The sequence below is a fragment of the Sarcophilus harrisii genome, chromosome 2 (genome assembly GCF_902635505.1).
Source record: "Sarcophilus harrisii chromosome 2, mSarHar1.11, whole genome shotgun sequence".
NCBI lineage: Eukaryota > Metazoa > Chordata > Mammalia > Dasyuromorphia > Dasyuridae > Sarcophilus > Sarcophilus harrisii.
In genome coordinates this window covers 575,165,450-575,186,726 of record NC_045427.1, presented here as the reverse complement: position 1 = coordinate 575,186,726, position 21,277 = coordinate 575,165,450, and the positions used below count along the sequence as shown (strand labels likewise).

The 21,277-nt window shown below is 32.7% G+C and overlaps 1 protein-coding gene across 2 annotated transcripts in view; it reads left to right on the top strand.

The window, feature by feature from the left end:
* Positions 1-10,666, top strand: part of RAB11FIP2 (RAB11 family interacting protein 2) — a 61,639-nt gene extending 50,973 nt beyond the window's left edge. Inside the window, exon 6 of one of the 2 annotated variants that reach the window (XM_023495668.2) lies at positions 6,174-10,666. In XM_023495668.2, coding sequence (XP_023351436.1) covers positions 6,174-6,401 — 228 coding nt within the window. In that variant the 3' untranslated portion in view covers positions 6,402-10,666. The remainder of the gene's footprint in view (positions 1-6,173) is intronic. The other variant, XM_003755342.4, reaches the window with a different exon arrangement.
* The last annotated feature ends 10,611 nt before the right edge of the window (positions 10,667-21,277 follow it).

Below are 21,277 nucleotides of genomic sequence, written 5' to 3'. Positions count from 1 at the left end.
TAACTATAGTTTTGTCAGATTGAGCAAGAATAAAGCCAATTCATAATGTATCCTCTATAGTTTCATTTATTTAATTTCCACACTTACTGATTTGTCACAAAATTTGTCACAAAAGTCTCTGATAAGGAGAGACATTTTAGTGTAGGAAATCTTAGAGGATTTTATTATTTTTATAAAACCAAACACAAACCATATTGCCTGAATCTTAGATTTGGAAGAGAATTTAGAATATCAACAATTTCATATAACATATGAAAGTCCAGAGAGGTCAGTATTTCACCTCACATTATACCAAAAATGATTCATCTAAGGTTCAGAATTTCAAAACCTATTTCTGGACAGGTCTTAAATCCATTATAAATAATATCCTTTCCTTGATAAGAATTATTTGGAACAAACCATGTTATCTTGCTTTCACATTATGCTTGTTTCATTTCTTTCCTTATTACAGTTGGATCTTCAAGAGGGAAAAAAAAAACAAAACTCAGAAAAACAAAGTGATTTTAGATCCAAAAATGAGTTTTTAGAAATTATTTTAATATTTTATTTAATTTTTTTTAGATTTTTAGAAAGTTAGGTATATTTCTTAAATATATAGGAAAAGTATATAGGTATCATATAGTCTGACAGTATTAATGTGTGTGTATATATATATAGAGAGAGAGAGAGAGAAAGAGATGATATGTGTAATATGGGGCTAGATCTTTTCAAAAGATCATTCAGAAACTTAGTTAATATATTCAAGCTAAGCATATTTACAAATTGAATTATGTACATTGATAGCTATGACTAGTTGAAATCAAATTAATACTTATAGATATGTTTCCTACATCTTTTTGCATATTTTTCAGAAAAAAAGTTGGTTACATGGATAAGAGTACAAAAAAGTCAATTAACTATAGTTCCTAAAATATCTCACTAAGGGGAAACAAAAGATTATATAATAACACAGTACTTTCAACAATTGAGTTATTGGAGAGAAAATTCTGTTTTTTAAAAGTGTCATGAAAAATAAAGGAAGCCTAGGAAAACACAGGGTATTTTGAGTGTCTGACTCCAAAATTGGGTTTTGTATGCAAAAAACTAACATAACTGAGTCAGTCAAAAAGCATTTATTTGGAATTTACTTTGTGCTAGAATCTATACCAAGTGTTGGGGGATACAAGTAGAGTAAAGGAAATAATACTTTAAAATTTTTAATTTCAAATGGCGGAAACTGTGACAGCCTTTAATAAGGTGGTACTGAAGAGTCAGATTTTAAAGATGTAGTGCAGATGAGGCACTTGGCAACTTACTAGATATGTAGGTTGAAGGAAAATAAGTTAAAGATAATGTTGATAATGAAGGTAAAGTTAGGACCCTGGGAGACTCTGAGTGCCTTTGACAGGAGTAGGGAAGTTGAGAAAAGGGAACTAACTGTTTAGGGAAAAGATAAGCTCTGTTTTATGTATCTTGAGGTTGAGCTATATCTGGAACATCAGTTTGAAATGTCCAATAGGTCATTGCTAATGCAAAATTGAAAGTTAGGGAAGAAGCCAAATAGACATCAGTGTCTTTATTTGTTGGTATGTATAAAGCTGTATCTGTATAAATCTTTTTTTGCTGAGATTTCTTGTGTGTATAAGTGTATATGAGTAGATAAGAGTAATTAGCATATAGAGAGTATACAACTGCTTTTAGGCCCTCATTCTCTCTAGCCACCTGATACTCCCTGTATTTAGATTTCTTCTGGGGCATCTCTTTGATTGGTTGTCAAGCTTAGAAATGTCACTTTCCTATGGAACTACTTCCCTTGTTTTTCCCACATACCATCTATTCCCTACAATGAATTCTCTGATGTTGCTTTTGCATTTGAGATTCAGCCTAGGAGTTAATTGTAAGCACAAGTACATTCCTGTTTACATTTTGTTGTTTTTTTAAAATAGAATTTCCTATTCCCTTCATGCTGAGTTTTATTACTAAAAACAATATTAGTAATAATATAGTGGTACACAAGTACCAGTAATTCATGGTGCATGTATTTTCCTCTTGCTGTTTTATTTTTCAGTTAATTTTCTGTAGATGCAAGGGTTCTCTATGTAAATCATCATATCTGTCTTCTGCAAAAATCTTTAATTTAATTTTCTTTTTCCCTGTGCTTATTTCCTCATTGTCTTTGTCTTGCCTTATTGCAATAGCCAACATTTTATAGCAGTCAAATACTAGTGGTGATAATGGACATTTTTGTATAACCTTTGATCTTATCAAAAGTCTTCTACATATCCTCATTATATGCCTCATTGGCATATAATTGGGCAGAATAATTTCAGTTAATTTTATTTGTTTATTTTTAATCTCTTTCTTTTTTAAAAATCTGCAAGGTACTGCTGAAAATATGTGTACTCCTTTCTATTCCCATTCAGCAATTGCCATAGATATGTTACATATCTAAAATTCTACTTATCTTTTGTTTTTATTAATAGTTATCTAGGTCTAAAAGATATACATAGAGGTTCCCCTCTATTAATAGTTTTATTGCATCATTTCTTCCTGAAACACATACAGCTTCAACTATTTAGATGATAGGCCATTCAGTACATATATATGTAGGATTGCTATTACATTTTCTGAGCTATTTTATTTTAACGTAATGTACTTTCCTTTTAATATCTTTTAGTCAAGTCTGGAATTTTTGTTTTTTTACTTTTTCTTTCTCTCAGATTCTGCCTTTTTGAGCGAAGCAAAAACAATATTGTCCTATATTGTTTAACTTTATGAAACCACATATTGTTGGATCTGCTTTCTAATGTATTCTCTCTCCTATTCCATTTTATGGGTTAGTTCATTTCATTTAAATTCATAGTTTTGAGAGTTCGTTGTCAATTTATCTCTAATCTTTTACATTTTTTCCCACCAGTTTCTTGTGTCCTCTTTATAAAAAAAAGGTGTTGATGAGGAAGGAGTATGTTTAAAACCAGTGCTTTAGGTTTGATGCGTGTGTCTGCTCCTACCATCTACTTTCCACCCCCCCTCATTCTCTTTTCCATATGCAGAACTCAGTCACAAATTCTTATACTTTCTTTCCTTTTAAACCCTTCTTGGACATCCACCCTCCTCCCTGGATTCACCTTCCTTCTTCCCCTTTCCTTCTCTAGTTTCTCTTGAATGAACTATATTTCTCTATACCTGAAAATGAAGTTCAGGTGTCACTTCCTCATTTGTTTCATCTTTAACTTAGCCTCTCCCCTCTTCCCCCCAGTTTTGTGAAATAATTTCTTCCACTGGTGTGCTTCCTTTTTTTCTCTTTAGTTTCTTTTTTCTTTCATTCCTTCCTTTTTAAGATCATCAAAACAACAAAACAGTACTAAAGATCTTTCTTATGTAGCTCCTTTGATTAAAAAAAAAAAGTTCTGAGAAGGTACTTGTATTCTCTCTCTTGTTAGAATAAAAACACTTCATTTTTGATTAGTTCCTTATGATAGTTTGCTCATTTTTCCCTTTTTATGTTGTACTTTTTCTCTATTAGTATTTTAAATTTTCTACTCAGCTTTAGTTTTTTTCATCACGTATTACAAGTAATCAAGTTGATTAAAAATCAATTTTTCCCTTGTATGATTTTATTTGTTTTTTCTGGATAGCTTATTAATAGTTATCCATCTATATATTTTGCCTTTTGGAATATATTCAGAGATTTGTGCTTCTTTACAGTGGTGGTTGACAAACCTTTTGAGATTCTACCTGTGGTTCCTCAGTAATTAAAGTCTTTATTTCAGACTGTTTGAAATATTTTTTTTTCCTTTCATTTGGAAGTTCTGTAGTTTGTCTTTCTGAGAGCTTTCATTTTGGAAATTACTTCAGAAGATCACCAGTGGATTCTTTATATTTCCCCTTAATACTCATAGATGTAGGCAGTTTTATTATTTCTTTAAATATAACATGTAGGTTTTTTTTTTTTTTTTTTGGTTGTAGCTTTTAAACAGTTCATTGATGCTTAAATCTGTTCTCCAGGTCAAAGTTTTTTGTTTTGTTTTTTAATTGGAGTTTTTTGTTTTTTTACCTTTTCCAGTCTTTTGATTGTTTCATTATTTGTCTCATGATGATAACTAACCTGTTTGGACCCTTCTGATTTTCAAGAAATCTGGTTTCTTTGATTAAGATGTATTTCTTAAGTAGTTAATTTTCTTTTATAGTACCTATTTCTTTTCCAATTTTTTATGTGCTTCTCTGATTTTGTGTATAAAAGTAATTTTAAGGTCTATTTTTAAATTCTGGATTCGTATCTTCCTAGGAAACCTAGCTCAACTTTGTGTCCAAGTTTTGTTTTTCTTGGCAATTTTGATTTGAAAATATTTTGGAATCATTTTTAGGGTGAAATTGTTTTTCTTTTTACTTATTCTTATAGGCATACTTCCTGAATTTGGACTTTGTTAAGATCCTACTCTCCTCACTTGGGGAGTGAATGAGTAAAATGTTTTTTTGTTTGTTTTTTTTAAACAAGAAGTCTTTCTCTCTTTAATACTGGAACTCTTGCCCTGTTGATTTTCTTCATTTTATCCATCTTGGATATGGATAGTGAGAGATAGTGAGTTCAGTAGACACCTTATACTCATATTGTCCAAAACTCAATTTATCTTTCCTCCTAAACTCTTGCCCATTTTTGATGCAAGGCTTACATCCTAATGACATCTTTTTTTTTTTTTCTTACAATTTCTCTACAACCCCCTTTCCCCCTACCCCCCCCCCCCCCCCCCCCCCCCCCCCACACACACACACACAGATTCACCTTTTATAAAAAGGTGAATCCTGCCTCTCATCTCTGATAGCTAGACTATAGCAGTAGCCTGCTGGTTATCACAAGTCTCTCTCCAATCTAGTCCATCCCCCAATTATTTGTCAAAGTAATCCTTTACTCAGATCAGACCATGTGTCTATCTCACACACACACATCCACATCCCTCCCCCTAGGCTCTCCTTTCAGAATCAAATGTTTAGTGTTCAAAGCCATTCATAACCATCCCAGTCTTCTTGTAGCATGTACCTCTCCTCCTCCCTCGTAGTCTTTGATTCAGTGATTCTGGCGTCCTTGCCTGCTCCATGAGCATCTTCCCTGGCTGTCCTCCTAGCCCTCTCATCCTTGCTTCATGGCTTCCTTTAATCCCATCTAAAATTCCACCTCCTACAGAAAGCCTTTCCCAATCCTTCTTAATGTTAGTGCCTTCCCTCTGTTACTTCCTATTTGTCATATATATGTTTACTTGTTATCTCCCTGATTAGATTAGATTGCTAGTCCTTGAGGGTAGGTACCATCTTTTGCCAATCTTTGAATCCTTATCTCTGATGAATGTAATCCCTTGTACAGAATAAGCAGTCAGTAAATGCTTAGTGACTAAATAGATGACAGCTTGTCATTTATGTTATAGATATTTTTCTAATATTGCTTGGACTAACTGTCCATTGAGCTATATTCCAACCTCAGTATTATGTAGCTTTTTGATTTTGTAATCTCAACTCTCTTGCCTTTTTTTTTTTTTTTTAACATATATTGAATACTTAAAATATATGTGGGGCCTACATCTTATGTCACATTCTAAATAGTATCATATCATAAATAATGTTTGTTGTTGTGACTATAAAGAAGTGAAACTGCTGTCCATAAGTGAAAATGGTACCACTTATAGTGGAATCACATTTATTGCACAGAGATTTCTGAGATTAACTAGTTGCTCTTTATTGTTTCATTCTTTGAAAGTTTCTATCTGTAAAGTTATTTAGTTGAATACTAATGTTCCACTTGATTTTAGTTATAAGCCATTTGTAATTTGTCAAGGGAGACCTGCCTTGTGACAGAAACAAAGAACTTTAAGTTTGAAAAACAATAAAGTATAAAGAGCATGAAAGCAATGTACCGACCAGGTTGAAATTGAAAGAGGTGTTATTTTTCAGAAAGCATAAACTTCATGGAGATTTTTATTAGAGATTTGTGTAAGCAAATATATACTGGTGCTTTTGTTGTTGTAGTTAGGAAAATTATGTAAAAAATAAGTGTTTCTTTTCCAGGATTGATTGACAATCATTCATATCCATTCCTCCTTCAATCTTTCCCCATATCCTGATTCCTCAAAGCCTTTCTTTGGGTCTTATTTTTTATTTGTGACATAACATCCAATAAAACAAGTATTTTTATCCTGTTCCAGGATAGCAATCCTTTTGATGCCACTGCAGGGTATCGAAGCCTTACCTATGAAGAAGTAATACAAGAATTGGTGAAACATAAAGAACTACTTAAAAGAAAAGATACCCATATTCGTGAACTTGAAGACTACATTGACAATCTTCTTGTAAGAGTAATGGAAGAAACTCCAAGTATACTCAGAGTGCCATATGAACCTTCAAGAAAAGCTGGCAAATTTTCTAAGACTTAATAAGCCAGTAACACTGCATTTCTTACTTTTAAAATGCTAATGGAAGACACTGTACAACAAGTTTAAATTTTATTACTTTTTTCCTGTTAACTTCTCAGAAATTGTTTTACATTTAAATATGGGGATTGCTCCAAAGGTGTCATTTCTAAAGTGAGCTAAGTAATATAAATATTTAAAGAAAAGGCTAGAATCTCTAGGCAGTATAACTTTTCCTTAGATGTAAATTAGGCTTTCCAAGCCTACTTCTATATTCCTGATTAATCTATTGGTGCAGACATTCACCTTTGTAACATTCACCTTCCAAAATGCTTATCTGTTGCTAAAATTTTTCATCATTCAGATCCTGCCTTCTGAAATATGATATATTTTTGATTTTTCAGAAATATTTAGCCAGAGAACTATTAATTACACATATGCATAATTAAGTATTTTAAATTTATAATTGGTACCTTTTAAGACTGAATTCCCTTGTCCTTCATTTGAACGTGTGAATGTGTTTTATTTATTGGTGCAAAACAAAAATCAGTTCATATTAGTATTACTGTTTATGCAGAGATTGTTTTGAATCAGTCATAACCATATGATATTTGATTTAAGAGTGAACTGCAATGTAATGTAATACTTTAAAATCCATCCCTCATATTCATTGGAAGAAATGAATTAAAAGTGGTATAAAGAGTGTCATATTTGTGTAGTATTGATAATGTCTTAGAATATTACAACTTCAAGATATTAGATACTTGTTGAAACTCATAATTTTTTTTATCCTGAATTTGATTTTTGTGTGAAAAATATGAAGTTTATAACAAACTAATAAAAAATGTGGGGTTTTGTGTTTGTATTTTTAGTAAAAATATTGCATGCTTTTAAAGATGTGGACTAGATGTTAAGAGGAGAAATGTCAAATGTCAAAGAAAGAATGAGGAATAAAAAAGATAGCCAAATAAAATACTTGAATAATTTGTAATAGGACAAAAGATGTTTAGGAATTTGCATAAAATGGACAAGGTAGGAATATTGACAAAAGCAAAATAAATTTTAAACATTGAGTTTCAGGTTAGGGAATTTTTAAAACCTTAAACCCAAGAAAGACTAGATAAAGGGATTGTAGTTTTCTAGTGCATGTCCTTACTCAAAGAATAATATATTCTTCAATTCTTGATATAATGAATTTCTGCTAAACTTTTCTTTCCTCTAAAAAGCATGCTTACTTACTTCTGTAGGGCATCTTTAGATATTTTTGTAAAAAGCATGTGAAATTATCCCATTATTTCAGATGGAAATGTTGATGTTCAAAGAAAAAGAGGTTTTGTTTTATTTTGTTTTGTTTTTAAGCCGACTACTCAATGAATTTGAAGAAATTATTACAATGATAAGTTAAGAAGGAAGAGTTCTCTTTTAATGTTAAATTCATTTCATTTTGGGATATCTCCCTATTCTTTAATGAACATTTATAATTTTTCTGATGCTTGTAGCTCAACTTCTCTAAAATATATAATCAAGTAGATAGTATCCATTAAAAGAGCTAGATAAAGAACTTTTAAAAATACAATATTTTGACTTATCTTTTTGATCACTTTAATATTTGGGGTCAGAGTGAGTGTACTTTTCCAAAGAATCTGACTCTTTTACAGTATGTATTTATTTCTCCAAAGAGAGTATCATTTTAAAATTCTGAAATAATTTTCCTAAACAACATATAGTTCATTTTCTAAAATTTGGAAAATTGATTTTGCCCAACTTTCCCACTTCCAGTTTACTGTTTTGTATTTAGAATCTATGGTGGCTATACCTCAGATATCAATATGTGATTTTTTTCCCCCTCTAATTTGATATCTTGTTGACAAATATTTTTGAATTTGGTGCCAAAGGTCATGATTTTGATCATTATAATTCACTTAGATTTTTTTAAAAACATTTCTTAAATCATTTTTTTAAATGAAAATATAAGTAAGGAGTTGTTCGTTTTTGCCACAAAGATTCTTAGATCTTTGTGTACTTTGGCCAAATATGTTTTTATATAATTAATGTTTATTCTGCCATGTGTATCTACGTATCTTTTAAGTAGGACATAACCAAGTCTACAAGAATCTCTAAGCTCTTTATTTTTATCATTGTTAGCCAAAATGAGTATTATATTAAAACTTGATTTTAAAAACACTTAGTACCACCTGAAACTATTTCAGTTATGGGTTACTATCACTTACATGGACTTAGAGCAGGATGCTATTTTCAATATAATTATGTTATAAATCAATATAATTAAAAGCAGAAGAAAAAATTATTCCTCAAATTTTGTTTATAAGTGAAAGTGTCTTTAATCTGCCCTTGGTTGAAAGTAGAAACAAAACTCTTCAATTTTTAGAATTGCAAAAAAAGCAGATAATAATCATTTAGCTTTTATTTTTGAAGTATAATTTAATTCAAGTTCTTTTTTTAGGTTAGTAGTTTAGTAATAAGGGTAAAATTAATGAATTTGTTAGTAGAATGTATGATACTTAATTTTTTTTTCTCTTCACTGAAGTGTATTTATAAACTCAGAAGCATTTCATTGATCTAATCATAAAACAATTTATATAACATATCTCAAAACCTGTTATAAGCTGAGAAACTTCTATTATATCATGGTATGGTTTTTATTTTATAAAATTACTAATATGTTTTCAATTTCAGTATTAATCCAATTTAGTGGTGATAATATTGGAAATACTTGCCTACAGTTAATGCATTTAACTTTCATTTATGGAACAAATACCAGGGTTATATCTTAGTTGTAAATAAAATAACTTATTACTCATTCATAAAGAATGTATAACATTTAGATGTTACTTTTTGCTGCTATATTTTGTCTTGAGCTTTGTTTTGTCACCTTTGCATGCGTGAATGTAGCATTATACATAGATTTGCCATAACTACATTTATTGATTTTTTTGGGGGGAGGCAGGAAATCAAGATCTAGTTGTAATTTCTCACTAAGAAAATGTTGCCTTGTTCTTAAAAACGATTTCACGAATGGAAACCTAAGCAAAACTGAGCTCATCAGTGAACAACTTGCTTTCTTCATATGTGCTTCCCCCATCCCCAACTTCCTCAAAAGGGGGAGGGAGAATGCATTTTCTCTGACTAAGAGAATCTTAAAAAGAAACAAGAACTGCTTTCTTTAATATATCTACAATTACTGTTGAATCAGAGATTTTATTTTCTTCTATAGCTTTTAAAGAAAAGCCTATCTTGGATTTGTAAATCATACTGAAACTTTTTGATGTTCATGTACTCATACATCTTGTAGTCATGGTAGGTGTAAGTTGTGTGTGTTAAAATGAACTTTAAGAGCATGTTGATTCACTTATTCTCTTTGAAGTAAGAGGTGAAGGATTATGGCATTGCTAGTTCATGATACTAGATTTAAAGGTCTGTCAGCACTTCCATTTTAAACTCCATTTTAATGGATTTATAACTTTAATAATCCAGATGTAATCATTGGAAGTATTTAATATGCAATAGATAGCACCTTAACTAATCTACATATGAAGGGTTTTCAGATGCATTTGTTAAGAAATGTAGAAGCTTTTCAAGCATTAAACTAGAGTTGACATCATTTATTTCATTTATTTTCTATGTCAAAAGAATCTACTCTTATGTGGAATTGAAATCTGTTACAAATAATACATTTGAGTTTATTCATGTTAGAAGCTTCCAGATGTTTTATATTTTGAAGGATGAAAAATTGCTGCAGATCCTAGAATGTGTATATTTAGCAGGTATGCAAAAGATATAAATGTTATTTATAACAAAAGAATACATACTTGTCTTATTAAAAATACTATAGTCACTTGTACACATTTTTGAAGATATAAAACTTTCAAGTATATTTAAATATTGTATAGTGTGACACAAAATTTATGTAATCTGATGCATGAAGAATCAGAATTTTTATGTTAATTATAAGTATTGATTTATTATAGCCGATTAAAATGTATAATCTTAATATAATGGTCTATAATTTTATTTAATTGCATGTCTGAAATGTTAATAAATTTCAAAAGTACATCACAGTAATTCTTTTCTTTTAGTTTAGTACATACATTAGTAGGTAACTTATTCATTATGTTGGAAAGATATGTTCTGTAAGAATGAGTATAAATACGTATGAAAGCATTTAAGAGAATAGTAAACAAATTGCCTACATATCTCCTTTTCAGTATGTATGTGAATCTTTAGTTATTTTTGTTTGAATAACACATCATATTTTTCATTCCACATAAGTATGGAAATATATACTAATAATAGATTAAACAATAATCTTGAATATTACTCAAATAAAATAGTCAAATTCATACTGTATTTTGCACATTTCGTAGAATCATAGATTAGAGTAGTTTTGGATTTTAGAGGCCATGAGTCCAATTACCTGGAAAAAACAGAAAGCAAGCTGAGAAAGAGTAAGTGATTTGCCATGATCACACGCTTAATCATTGTCAATGTAGGATTTGAAATTAGTTTTTTTTTTTTTTTTTTACCCCACACCCAGCACTCTGTTTGTTGTACTACTGCTATTGTCTTTTAAGTTAGAAAAATCATATTGTGAATGGAATTGAGTTGAAAAGAACTGAAAAGTTGTCAGTTATCATATCTCACATTTTATTTAGCAAGTTTCAATTTAGTCTTCCAATGTTTGTGGAATACTAAAGTACTCAAATTGGTTCCATCAAAAAAGTTTTGATAAGACTACTACCAAGTTTGTTTTTGAATATTTAGAGAAAGCTTAAAGCAAACAAAATAAAGACTTTTTAACAGAATGTTGTGTAGAAAGAGATAATATAGAATCAAAACACCCTGTTGACACACATAGACTTTTTAATAGCTTTTTATTTACAAAATTTTACAAAATTTATTTACATGGGTAATTTTTCAACATTGACCCTTGCAAAACTTTTTGTTCCAATTTTTCCCCTCCTTTCCCCGACCCCTCTCCCCTAGATGTAGGTATTCCCATACATGTTAAATATATTAAAGTATATGTTAAATCTAATATATGTTATACATATTTATACAATTATCTTGTTACACAAGAAAAATGGGATCTAGGGGGAAAAAAAAAACCTGAGAAGGAAAACAAAAATGCAAGCACACAATAACACAAAGAGTGGAAATGCTATGTTGTAATCCACACTCAGTTCCCACAGTCCTCTCTCTGGATGTAGATGGCTCTTTTCATTACTAAACAATTGGAACTGGTTTCAATCATCTCATTGTTGAAGAGAGCCAGGTCCATCAGAATTGATCATCCTATAATACTGTTGTTTCTGTATACAGTGTTCTGGTTCTGTTCATTTCACTTAGCATCATTTCATGCAAGTCTCTCCAAATCTCTCTGAAATCATCCTGCTGGTCGTTTCTTACAAAACAGTAGTAATGCATAATATTCATATACCATAATTTATTCAACCATTCTCCAATTGATGAGCATCTATTCAATTTCCAGTTTCTAGCCACTACAAAAAGGGCTACCACAAACATTTTTGCACATCACACACAGACTCGAAAAAACTTTATTGATTTCCCTTTTACAGTTTTATTCCTGTTATTGAGCTCACCACCCTCCTCCCAGTCACCCAGGCTTGCAACCTAGATGTCTTCCTTAAATCTTTACTTCCACACTTCCCCCATAGCCAGTCAGTTGCCGAGTTTTGAAGATTGTCTTTCTAATACTTCTCATTTCTTCCTTTCTCTCTTCTGACACTGCCATCCCATTGATGTAGATCTCCATTACCTCTTTCAGGAAGTACTGCAATGACCTGGTTGTCTCTGCCTTAAGCCTCCCTCCACCCCGTTCTCTCATCCATTCAATTTTTAAATTGATCTTCTTAAGGTACAGATATGAGTAGGTCACTCCCTGTCAGTGGCTCTTGATCACCCTGATCAAATGTAGAATCCTTTGGTTTTTAAAAGTACCTTAACCTAGTCCTTACCTCTTTTCCAAGTGTTTTTCCTTGTCCCTTTCAATAACTTTGCCATCCAGTAGTGTTGCCTAATGTTGCCCTTGTCACACTTCATTTCCCAATTCCACATATTTCCACTAATGATCCATCCAGGAACTCTCATCTCTAGCCCCTGGCTTCTTTCAGGCTAGGAGCCTTTCCCCAAATTTCTCAGTGCTTAAGGTAATTACTATCCATCTACATCTAATTCACACATTTATTTTTAGGTTGTTTCCCAATTAGAATGAGCTGCTTCAGAGTAGGGATTGTTGGGGTTAAGTAATTTGCTCAGGGTCACACAACTAAATCTAAGTACCTAAAGGATGGATTTGAACTTGGGTCCTTCTGACGCTAGGGCTGGTGCTCTATCCACTGAGCCATCTAGCTGTTACATGACTGCCAATTTGAGCGTAAAAGATTCATCCCCTACTCGTTTTCCTACTTTTTTCTCCAAGGCTTTCTCATAGGTTGTTATGGAGCTGATCCACTGGGCTTTTCTATATATAATTGAAGTCAGTCACACACTTAGTAAAGTAAATAGATAAATTGGGCACTTAGTAAAGCATTGATTAGGTGCCTGTCTGAGGCAACTAGGCAGCACAGTGAAAGGTGACTTACCTTACTGAATTCAAATCCAGCCTCAGACATTTACTAGGTGTGTTCTTGGGCAAGTCCCTTGATTGCCATTATTAAAAACAACAGAAAAACAGCAGCGACATTGTTAGATGCTGGAGATAATATTTCAGTGAAGCTGTGGAAAGTATAAGACAGCATAGAATAATGCAATCTTACATCAGATACTTACTATCTTTCTTATGACTTCAAAATGGGCATAATAACATACCTACTTCACAGTATAGTTATGTCATTGCAACAATTTTAATGTGAGATACTGTTTTTTTATTAAAGGTAAATTACAATGGACCCATGCCTTTTTCAACCTATACATTTTTTATTTTTTGGTCCATGATTTTCCATAGACCTTTCAGAGGGCATCTGTCCAAGATGGCAATATATCACTGATTCTTTCACTATACCTTGAATACCAGTATAGTATTTGGATGAACCATTTGTTATCTCTTTCTTGCTATATTATGACCTATCCACTTCCTTTTTTGGTTGTATATTTTCCAGATATTTTTTACGCCACTCATTATGAGTCATCATCAAAGTTAATATTGCTTCTTATTTAAAAGCCACCATATATGTCTTCATTGCCATTTAATTCCCATCATCTGAATTGTATTTTTTTGGAATTTTTCTTCAAAATTCATTCTCTAGCCTTTACTATTTTCACTTTATTAAACTCAACTCCTTTGTTTTTGCTAAGTCTCTTTTAAGATAAAGATGGCATGGCAAATTTATGAAAAAAAAAACATTAAATTTGGATGAGAAATTTAGGAAGATTTGAGGAATGTAAATGAATGACTGGATCTAAAGGAAGAAGAAAAGGATGAAGGAGGAGAAAGAAGACTGAGAAAGAACTGAGGAGAGATGACTCATAAAGGTAGCTGGTAAGCCAAGGTAAACACAGCAAAAGGTCTTGACATTAATTTTGTAGAATAGGAAGAATTTGAGAATGACTTACATTGAATTGCAGGATTTTTATTTTTGTCAAGGCTAACATGAGTTTTTTCCCATCCTAGAAAAAGTGAAGGGTTTTGAAAAATATCTCTGTATTCCATGTAATCATAGAATAAGTTACTTTAAAAAGATGAGAACGATTTTCCTGTGTGAAAAATGAGTAAAATGATCTGAAGAAGCAAAAGGGAAGCCAGACTGGCATCTGGAGGTTGAGTGATATATAAAAAACTGTCTAAGGAAAGGACTATTGAACAAACTTGAAGTTAAAATTAATTTATTTAAATAAAATTAAGTTCTTTTAAGAAGAGAAAGGAGACTGATGACAAAACTTCTATTTTGTCCTCCAGAAAAAAATAAAAATAGGTCAAAGTAAGAGAACATCCAGTAAGATTCTGCCCAAAAAAGGGATAAATATATGGTACTTGCTAGGAGTACAGAGGGAGCCATTTGTCAAACTAAAACCAATAAGGAGGCCTGTTGTCTTCTTGAGGCACAGATTCAAGATGGTCCAGAATTTGTCAAAAATAGCTACAATACACTTATAGTGATGCTTTGGATATGAATGATATTGCCAAAATGGCCTAAGAAAGCATTTCCAAGGATTGGATTCTTCAAGAAGCCGAAGACTATTGGGACAAAAGTAGCATTTTTATCCATGCTTCTTAATGAGGGAATGTGGAAGAGAACAAATCTGGAAAGCAAGCAACTAAGAACAACATTAAGAATGGAATTTTGAATATCTGGAACATAACATGAAGTACAAAAATTCTAGATTCTTCACTGGCAATAAGATATCTTAACACAGAAGCTGCCAAAATTATATCAACCTGGAAATTTGGAAATCTGATTTTAAGATTTTAAGCTAGGAACCATCATGAGTAGAGCTGCAACATGACAGAAGAGCTTTTGAGATATTTAATCACTTCACAGAAGATAAAATTAAAGAAAGCAGCAAATAGTGAACCCCCTGACCTTGGATGTGTTAACCTGAATGTATATATGTTACAATTTTAAGATGACATCAAACTTGTAATGCAATGAGGCAAATTTGATCACTGAAGAATTACTGACATTTAATAAAATTAGAACTGTGATTGAAATGTTATTGAAAGGATATACTTTATTCAAAAGAAATATTACAGGTAAGAGAGATTGCTACAATATTGCCTACTGAGAAGATATACTCAGGTGAAGAAATTTAAAGAGCAGAGAGAGAAAAATAGCATTGTGGAAAACATTTAGGTGAAACACGGTAAAAGGAGAATAAAATGATTTTGTCATCTGGGTATACTATAAAGCATTTGACTAGAAAGGTAGTAAATAGGTTTTAGTAACAGAACCCAAATCTTGTGCAGAAGCATGATAATTAGAGTGATAGGAGATATCAGTTATCAAGATAACTGTTGGAACTTTTGACAAAAGAAAATGGTTAATGGTTTTAATTTTCTCAAATACACTTTCATCTTTGAAAAAAGGTGGGGAAGCCAAAAGGGAAAATTACAATGTGACTTCATTCCTACTCAAAGGTATGGTAGGAGTTGGTAGCTATGGTAGAATTGATGACAATTTGGCAGTTTGACTGAGAAGGGTAAAACCCGAAGTTATTTAAGTAACCATCCAAGATTTCTGTAGAATAGTTTTCTAACAGTTCAGAGGCAGGATCTTGTGAATGATATTCTTCGGAGTGGGATCAGAAGCTCTAAAGAATCAACACATTTGTGTGAAGACACAAATGAATATATTTTTCTGATGAGGGAATGTGAATTCAAATAATATGAATTGTTTGAAGAATTGGATATGGATGCACAGAAAATATGCCCATGTAGATATTTTTTATGACATTGAAACAAGGGAACGTAATGGAATGAATACAAATATTGGGCACTGTACTATGAGACTAATATCAAGATTTCTAAAGCTGAGAATGAACAAGCTGGTGAAAAAGATTAAAGGATACCTTATCCAAAATCTAATAATAACTGTCAGAAGGTTTTTCTGCTCAATTCTTATTTTGGCTCTAGATAGTTTTTGTTTTTCTTTCAAAGGAGAATATCTAAGGTAAGGAGAAGAGCAGTTGTCCTTTCAGGACCCAAGTAAACCATATTCTAAGGTACTGAAGGAAACACATCTAGTAGATGTGTGATAGCTGAGCCAATATCAGAAATCATGGAAAGATCATGAAGAATAGGAGATATCCTGCAAGACTGGAGAGTAAAAGGGCAAATGTTTCCATATTTAAAAAGAAGGGCAGAGGAAATGAAATTTACAAATTCTAGATCCATAAGCTTGACTTCAATTCCTCTTGAGGCACAGATTCAAGATGGTCCAGAATTTGTCAAAAATAGCTACAATACACTTCTAAGTGATGCTTTGGATATGAATGATATTGCCAAAATGGTCCGAGAAAGCATTTCCAAGGATTGGATTCTTCAAGAAGCTGAAGACTATCAGGACAAAAGTCTGGATTTTGGCTCCCGATCCAAATGTAGGAATGTAGGATCCAAATGCAGAAAACCAAATGTAAGAAGAGCTAGTTTTTGGAAGTAGCTAGGAATTCTATGAAGTACAGTAAGGGGAAGGGGGAGTTCCAGACATCTAGGGTCATCCAGGAAAATCTCTTCAGAATTTATGTGACAAATGCATTGGAAATAGGAAAAATTTGAGGCAGGGAAAACAAATAGAAAGTTATTGGGATAATCCAAGGGGGAAGTGATAAGGTCCTAAATTAGGACCTCATATGAGGTAGATAATGAGTAATGTAGAGAAGGACAAATACAAGAGGTGTTGTTGTGGTTTGCAACTGATTGGCTATGTGAAGTGGTGAGTGTGTAGAGTCAAGGATAAAATTAATTTTCAAACATGGGAAATTAGATTCTTACAATAGCCTGACTTCCCTGTGTCAAATCTCTTTCTATTTCATGTTTAGACCATGTCATCTCACTATTCAGTAAATCCCCCCTTTTTTTCCCCTGAGATAATTGGGATTAAGTAACTTGCTCAGGGTCACACAGCTAGGAAATGTTAAGTGTCTGAGGCCAGATTTGAACTCAGGTCCTCCTGACTAAAGGGTTGGTGCTCTATCCACTGTACTACTTAGCTGCCCGGTTCCCTTTTTTGAAGATCACATGTAACATTTTCTGTTAGGCTTTTAAATTCCTTCATAACCAGAATCCTTCCTCCTATATTGTGTGGTTTTTTTTTTCCTCCCCTCACTTCATTTATAACTATAATGCCAGGATAGATGTTCATCTAATAAGTGTTAGAGCAATTCATTGACCTTTGACTATTTATCTCAGTAAAAGTATCAAGAATTAGATTAGTACTGATAGTTTTAAGACATGCAATTTTTAGCACCTTCTGCACCCTGCTCTGCTTCTCTGAAACCATTATTACTAGAACCAAAGGGGCTATCCAAGCTGAGGACCATTTTGTATTTTTAGCTGCTCAAGAGGTTGCCCTAGCCAAAGAATGTGTCATGTATTGATTCATCTTTAGGTAATGTTTGACTATGTTTGACCTCAGCTGGTATAATATATAAAGCTTATTCAGCTTAATAGACTCTTTTAAAACATGTGCTCTAATGGCACAGACTTTAAGAATCCATGTTCAGCTCCATGATAGGAAGAAGCACTTCAGTTGTATTCTTGGAGAGGGCTAAATGGCATACCGATCCATTATTGAAAGTATGATTTTAGTGTTAAAAATAATACATAGCCTGGCTTTTAGACAAGATGGATCCTGAAGAGGGAGACCACCTAATTCCCACATGCCTACTCCAACTAAATCTGGAATTCACACCAAATCAATCATCAAGAAATTCAATGAAAAACAAGTGGCTTCTTCTGTGATAGAATTGAAATAAAGTACTGTTAGAATCTTCCTGGCAATAGGAAAAAGGTCTACCAAGAAAACCACCACCTATACAGAGTAGTTTCCCAGCATGAACAGATATGGGCTGAGGACGTGTATCTTGAATCAGCAAGAAAAAAGGATTCCTTTGAAAGAGCAATATGGTGGAGGTATTAGGAACCCTGGGAAATAGTAGTGGGTAGGAATCAGCCTAAGGACACCTCAGCCTAAGAACTCACATACCAGAGTAGACCCTGAAGATCCAGAGATCTGAACTTCAAACAATCAGTGCAGTTTAATCCAGGGAAGAGAAAATCCTCACAGAAACTGAGGGGAGGTAGAAGACCACAAAGGGCCAAACATTCAATCCAAATCCAAATATGGAGCAGAGGTTGTAGCTCAGGCACAAAACCTCAATTCAGGAAGTAAAACTGAAGAAATGAATAAATCAAAGAAAATATTGAACAATATTAAAAATTTATTGTCTATCTAGAAATTCCTCTAGAGTAACTTCATAAAAAAGGCTAAAAGAAAAAAGATGGATTTTCTACAGTAACTACATAAATACTTAGAAGAAATGAAGCAAAAGATTTAAAAACTCTTTTTTAAGGGAAATGTAAGAGAAATAAACAACCTAGAACAGAAAGTGGAAACTTTCCCAAAAACTAGAATCCATCAAATAGAAATTAATGATTCCAAAAAAAAATATTAGAACAAAATCAAAATAGAAGGGAATATAAGGAAAACAGATCAAGGTGAGATAATAGTAAAATCAAAAGGTATTCTGCTTTTAGAAAAAAATCATAAATGAGAATATTTGTTAGAATCAGAGCACAAAGTAAAGATAAGGAGAACCTACCAGTTACCTCCTGAAAGAAGCCCCCAAAATAAAAGTGCCAGATATGTCAACAAAAAATGTAATATTCCTTTGTCAAAGAATAAATAATTACAAAGCATCAGAAAGAAGTAGTTCAAAAAGTCAGAGATATAAACAGCAATTAACAGTACAGTATGAAGAAGTAGTTTAAAGATAATTAAGAATTGTTTAACAAAAAGAATATAATACAATGTACACAAAAGTAGTTTAGGTACTAAGGAACTAAGTTCAGCAAAACTAAACCTGGAAATTTCTACTCAAACCAAAGGAAACTTTAGAATAGTGTATTTCCAAATGCAAAAATACAAGCTTTCAACCAAAAATAGCCTGCAGACCTAAATAAAATCCAATGTGATACAGAATTGGGAGAGAATGACTCTTTATTGGAATAGAAGGCTTTTAAGCATTTCTGAACTTTGAAATAAAAATACAAGAATCAAAAAAAACCTAGAAAGGTAAACTCATTTGAGCAATTGGAAGGAGTGATGTAGTGATGATGTAGTGTTAACATTCTGTTAAGAATGTTGTGGGAATAGAAGAAAAAAAGTGTCCCTATAGAACTTTAGTATGTTCAAAGGGCTTTGACGGAATTAAATAAGAAAAACAAAAGTCCTGAAAGTGCATTGATTTTGTTCTGGAACTTTTGATAGGGGGAAGGAAAAAGGAGTAAAAATATACTGTATAGAAAGGAGAAGCAAGGGAGTGACACGATGTTTTTCTTTGAAGTTCATGAGAACATGAGAAAAGAAGGGATGTGGATGAATCTTATTCATCTTCAATGGATGGAGGAAAATGAACATACACATATGCACTTACAATTTGTAAATATTCAGCAGGGGAATAGAGATAGGGAGGTAGAGAAAAGAGTCATAGGTGGAGGAAGAGAAGCATAGAAAAAAATTTAAGGGAGTACTCTAAATTGCCTCTTGAAATTGAAATAATTGGAAAATAGATGCATAAATTGTGGCATGTGAATAATGGAATTATTTCACTATGAAGAATGATGAAAGAGAATAACAGAGTATGAAGTATTGCAGAATAAAGTGAACAGATTCAGAATCAATGGAATGGCCAACTATATATCCAGAGTACTTGTGATGCTTTTGTTGAAGCATGTTATCCACATTTTGACAGATTACAGACATGATGCAAAAGGAGACATTTTTTAAACATGGCCACTATATGGATTTCCTTTGCTTGGCTAAGGATTTTTATATGTCTTTTGTGATGGCCACGTTTAGCACCCAGAGTTTATTAAAATCAGCCGGAGTCAGAATAAGGGAAAATGCTTGATCTTTATTCTTTGTGGAGGTGAAGGGGAATGGCAATATGAAGGATGAGCAATCGCTACAGGAATCTGGCCAGCAGTGCCTCTGCCTCTCTCACTCCACCCACCAAATCATCTACACAATCTCTTATACAACAAATCAAACTTGCACAGAGAGTGGGTGGGGTCATTCTTTCTCCAAGCATATATTAATAGAGTATTGTCCAGTTGTTAATTAGCCTCAAGTGCTTGGGACCTCAGTGCAACAAGAGCTTCAGGAGCTTCAGCCCCTTTCGATCTTTTTCTTCCTTTCTTTGTTTTAATATAGAGAGAGGATATATGAGGGGAGAGGGTTAGCAATAGTGATGCCAGAAAAAGAATGGGGAAATTGAAATTCATTTTTTATTAAAACTTTTCATTTTCAAAACATATACATGGATAATTTTTCAACATTGCAAATTTCTACCCTCCTTCCCCCAATCTATTCTCCTAGATGGCAAATAATCCAATATATGTTAAATGCAATAGAAATATATGTTAAATCTAATATATGCATACATATTTATACAATTATCTTACTGCACAAGAAAAATCAGATCAAAAAGAAAAAAATGAGAAAGTAAATAAAATGCGATCAAACAACAAAAAGCATGAAAAAAAGTGATCCACACTCAGTTCCCACAGTCCTCTCTCTGGGTGTCAATGGCTTTCTTCATCATAAAACTATTAGAACTGGCCTGAGTCATCTCATCATTGAAAAGAGAAACGTTCATCAGAATTGATCATCATATAATCTTGCTGTTGCCGTTTATAATGATCTTCTGGTTCTACTCATTTCACTTAGCCTTAGTTCATGAAGGTCTCTCCAAGCCTCTCTGAAATCATCCTGCTGATTGTTTCTTGTAGAAAAATAATTTTGGTCCCAGAAAATCTCTCCTCAGAACTATAAATAAAATAATAAAAACTCTAATCTCTAACTTGCCTGAGTTTCTCCGGCATTACAATTGCATATGTCTTCTACCTTCTGCATTCAGGATCAAACAGGGCCTGCTTATCCCAACCAGGAATACAGGAGTGGAGTTTGGCTCAAATACAAGCCCCCAATTTAGAAACATGCTGGAATTAGCAGTATGGGATCTCTGTTGAATGAATATCAGACCTACTTTATTTTGGATCTTGGAATGTAGTTAACTGAGAGAATTGGCCCCTCAGTTTGGGCCCTAAATTCCCAGTCCCTTTAGACAATCCTGGAGAAGATCAGTCTATATATTCCTGTCTATATACCAGTTTTTGATACTCTACATGGCTATGAAAGACC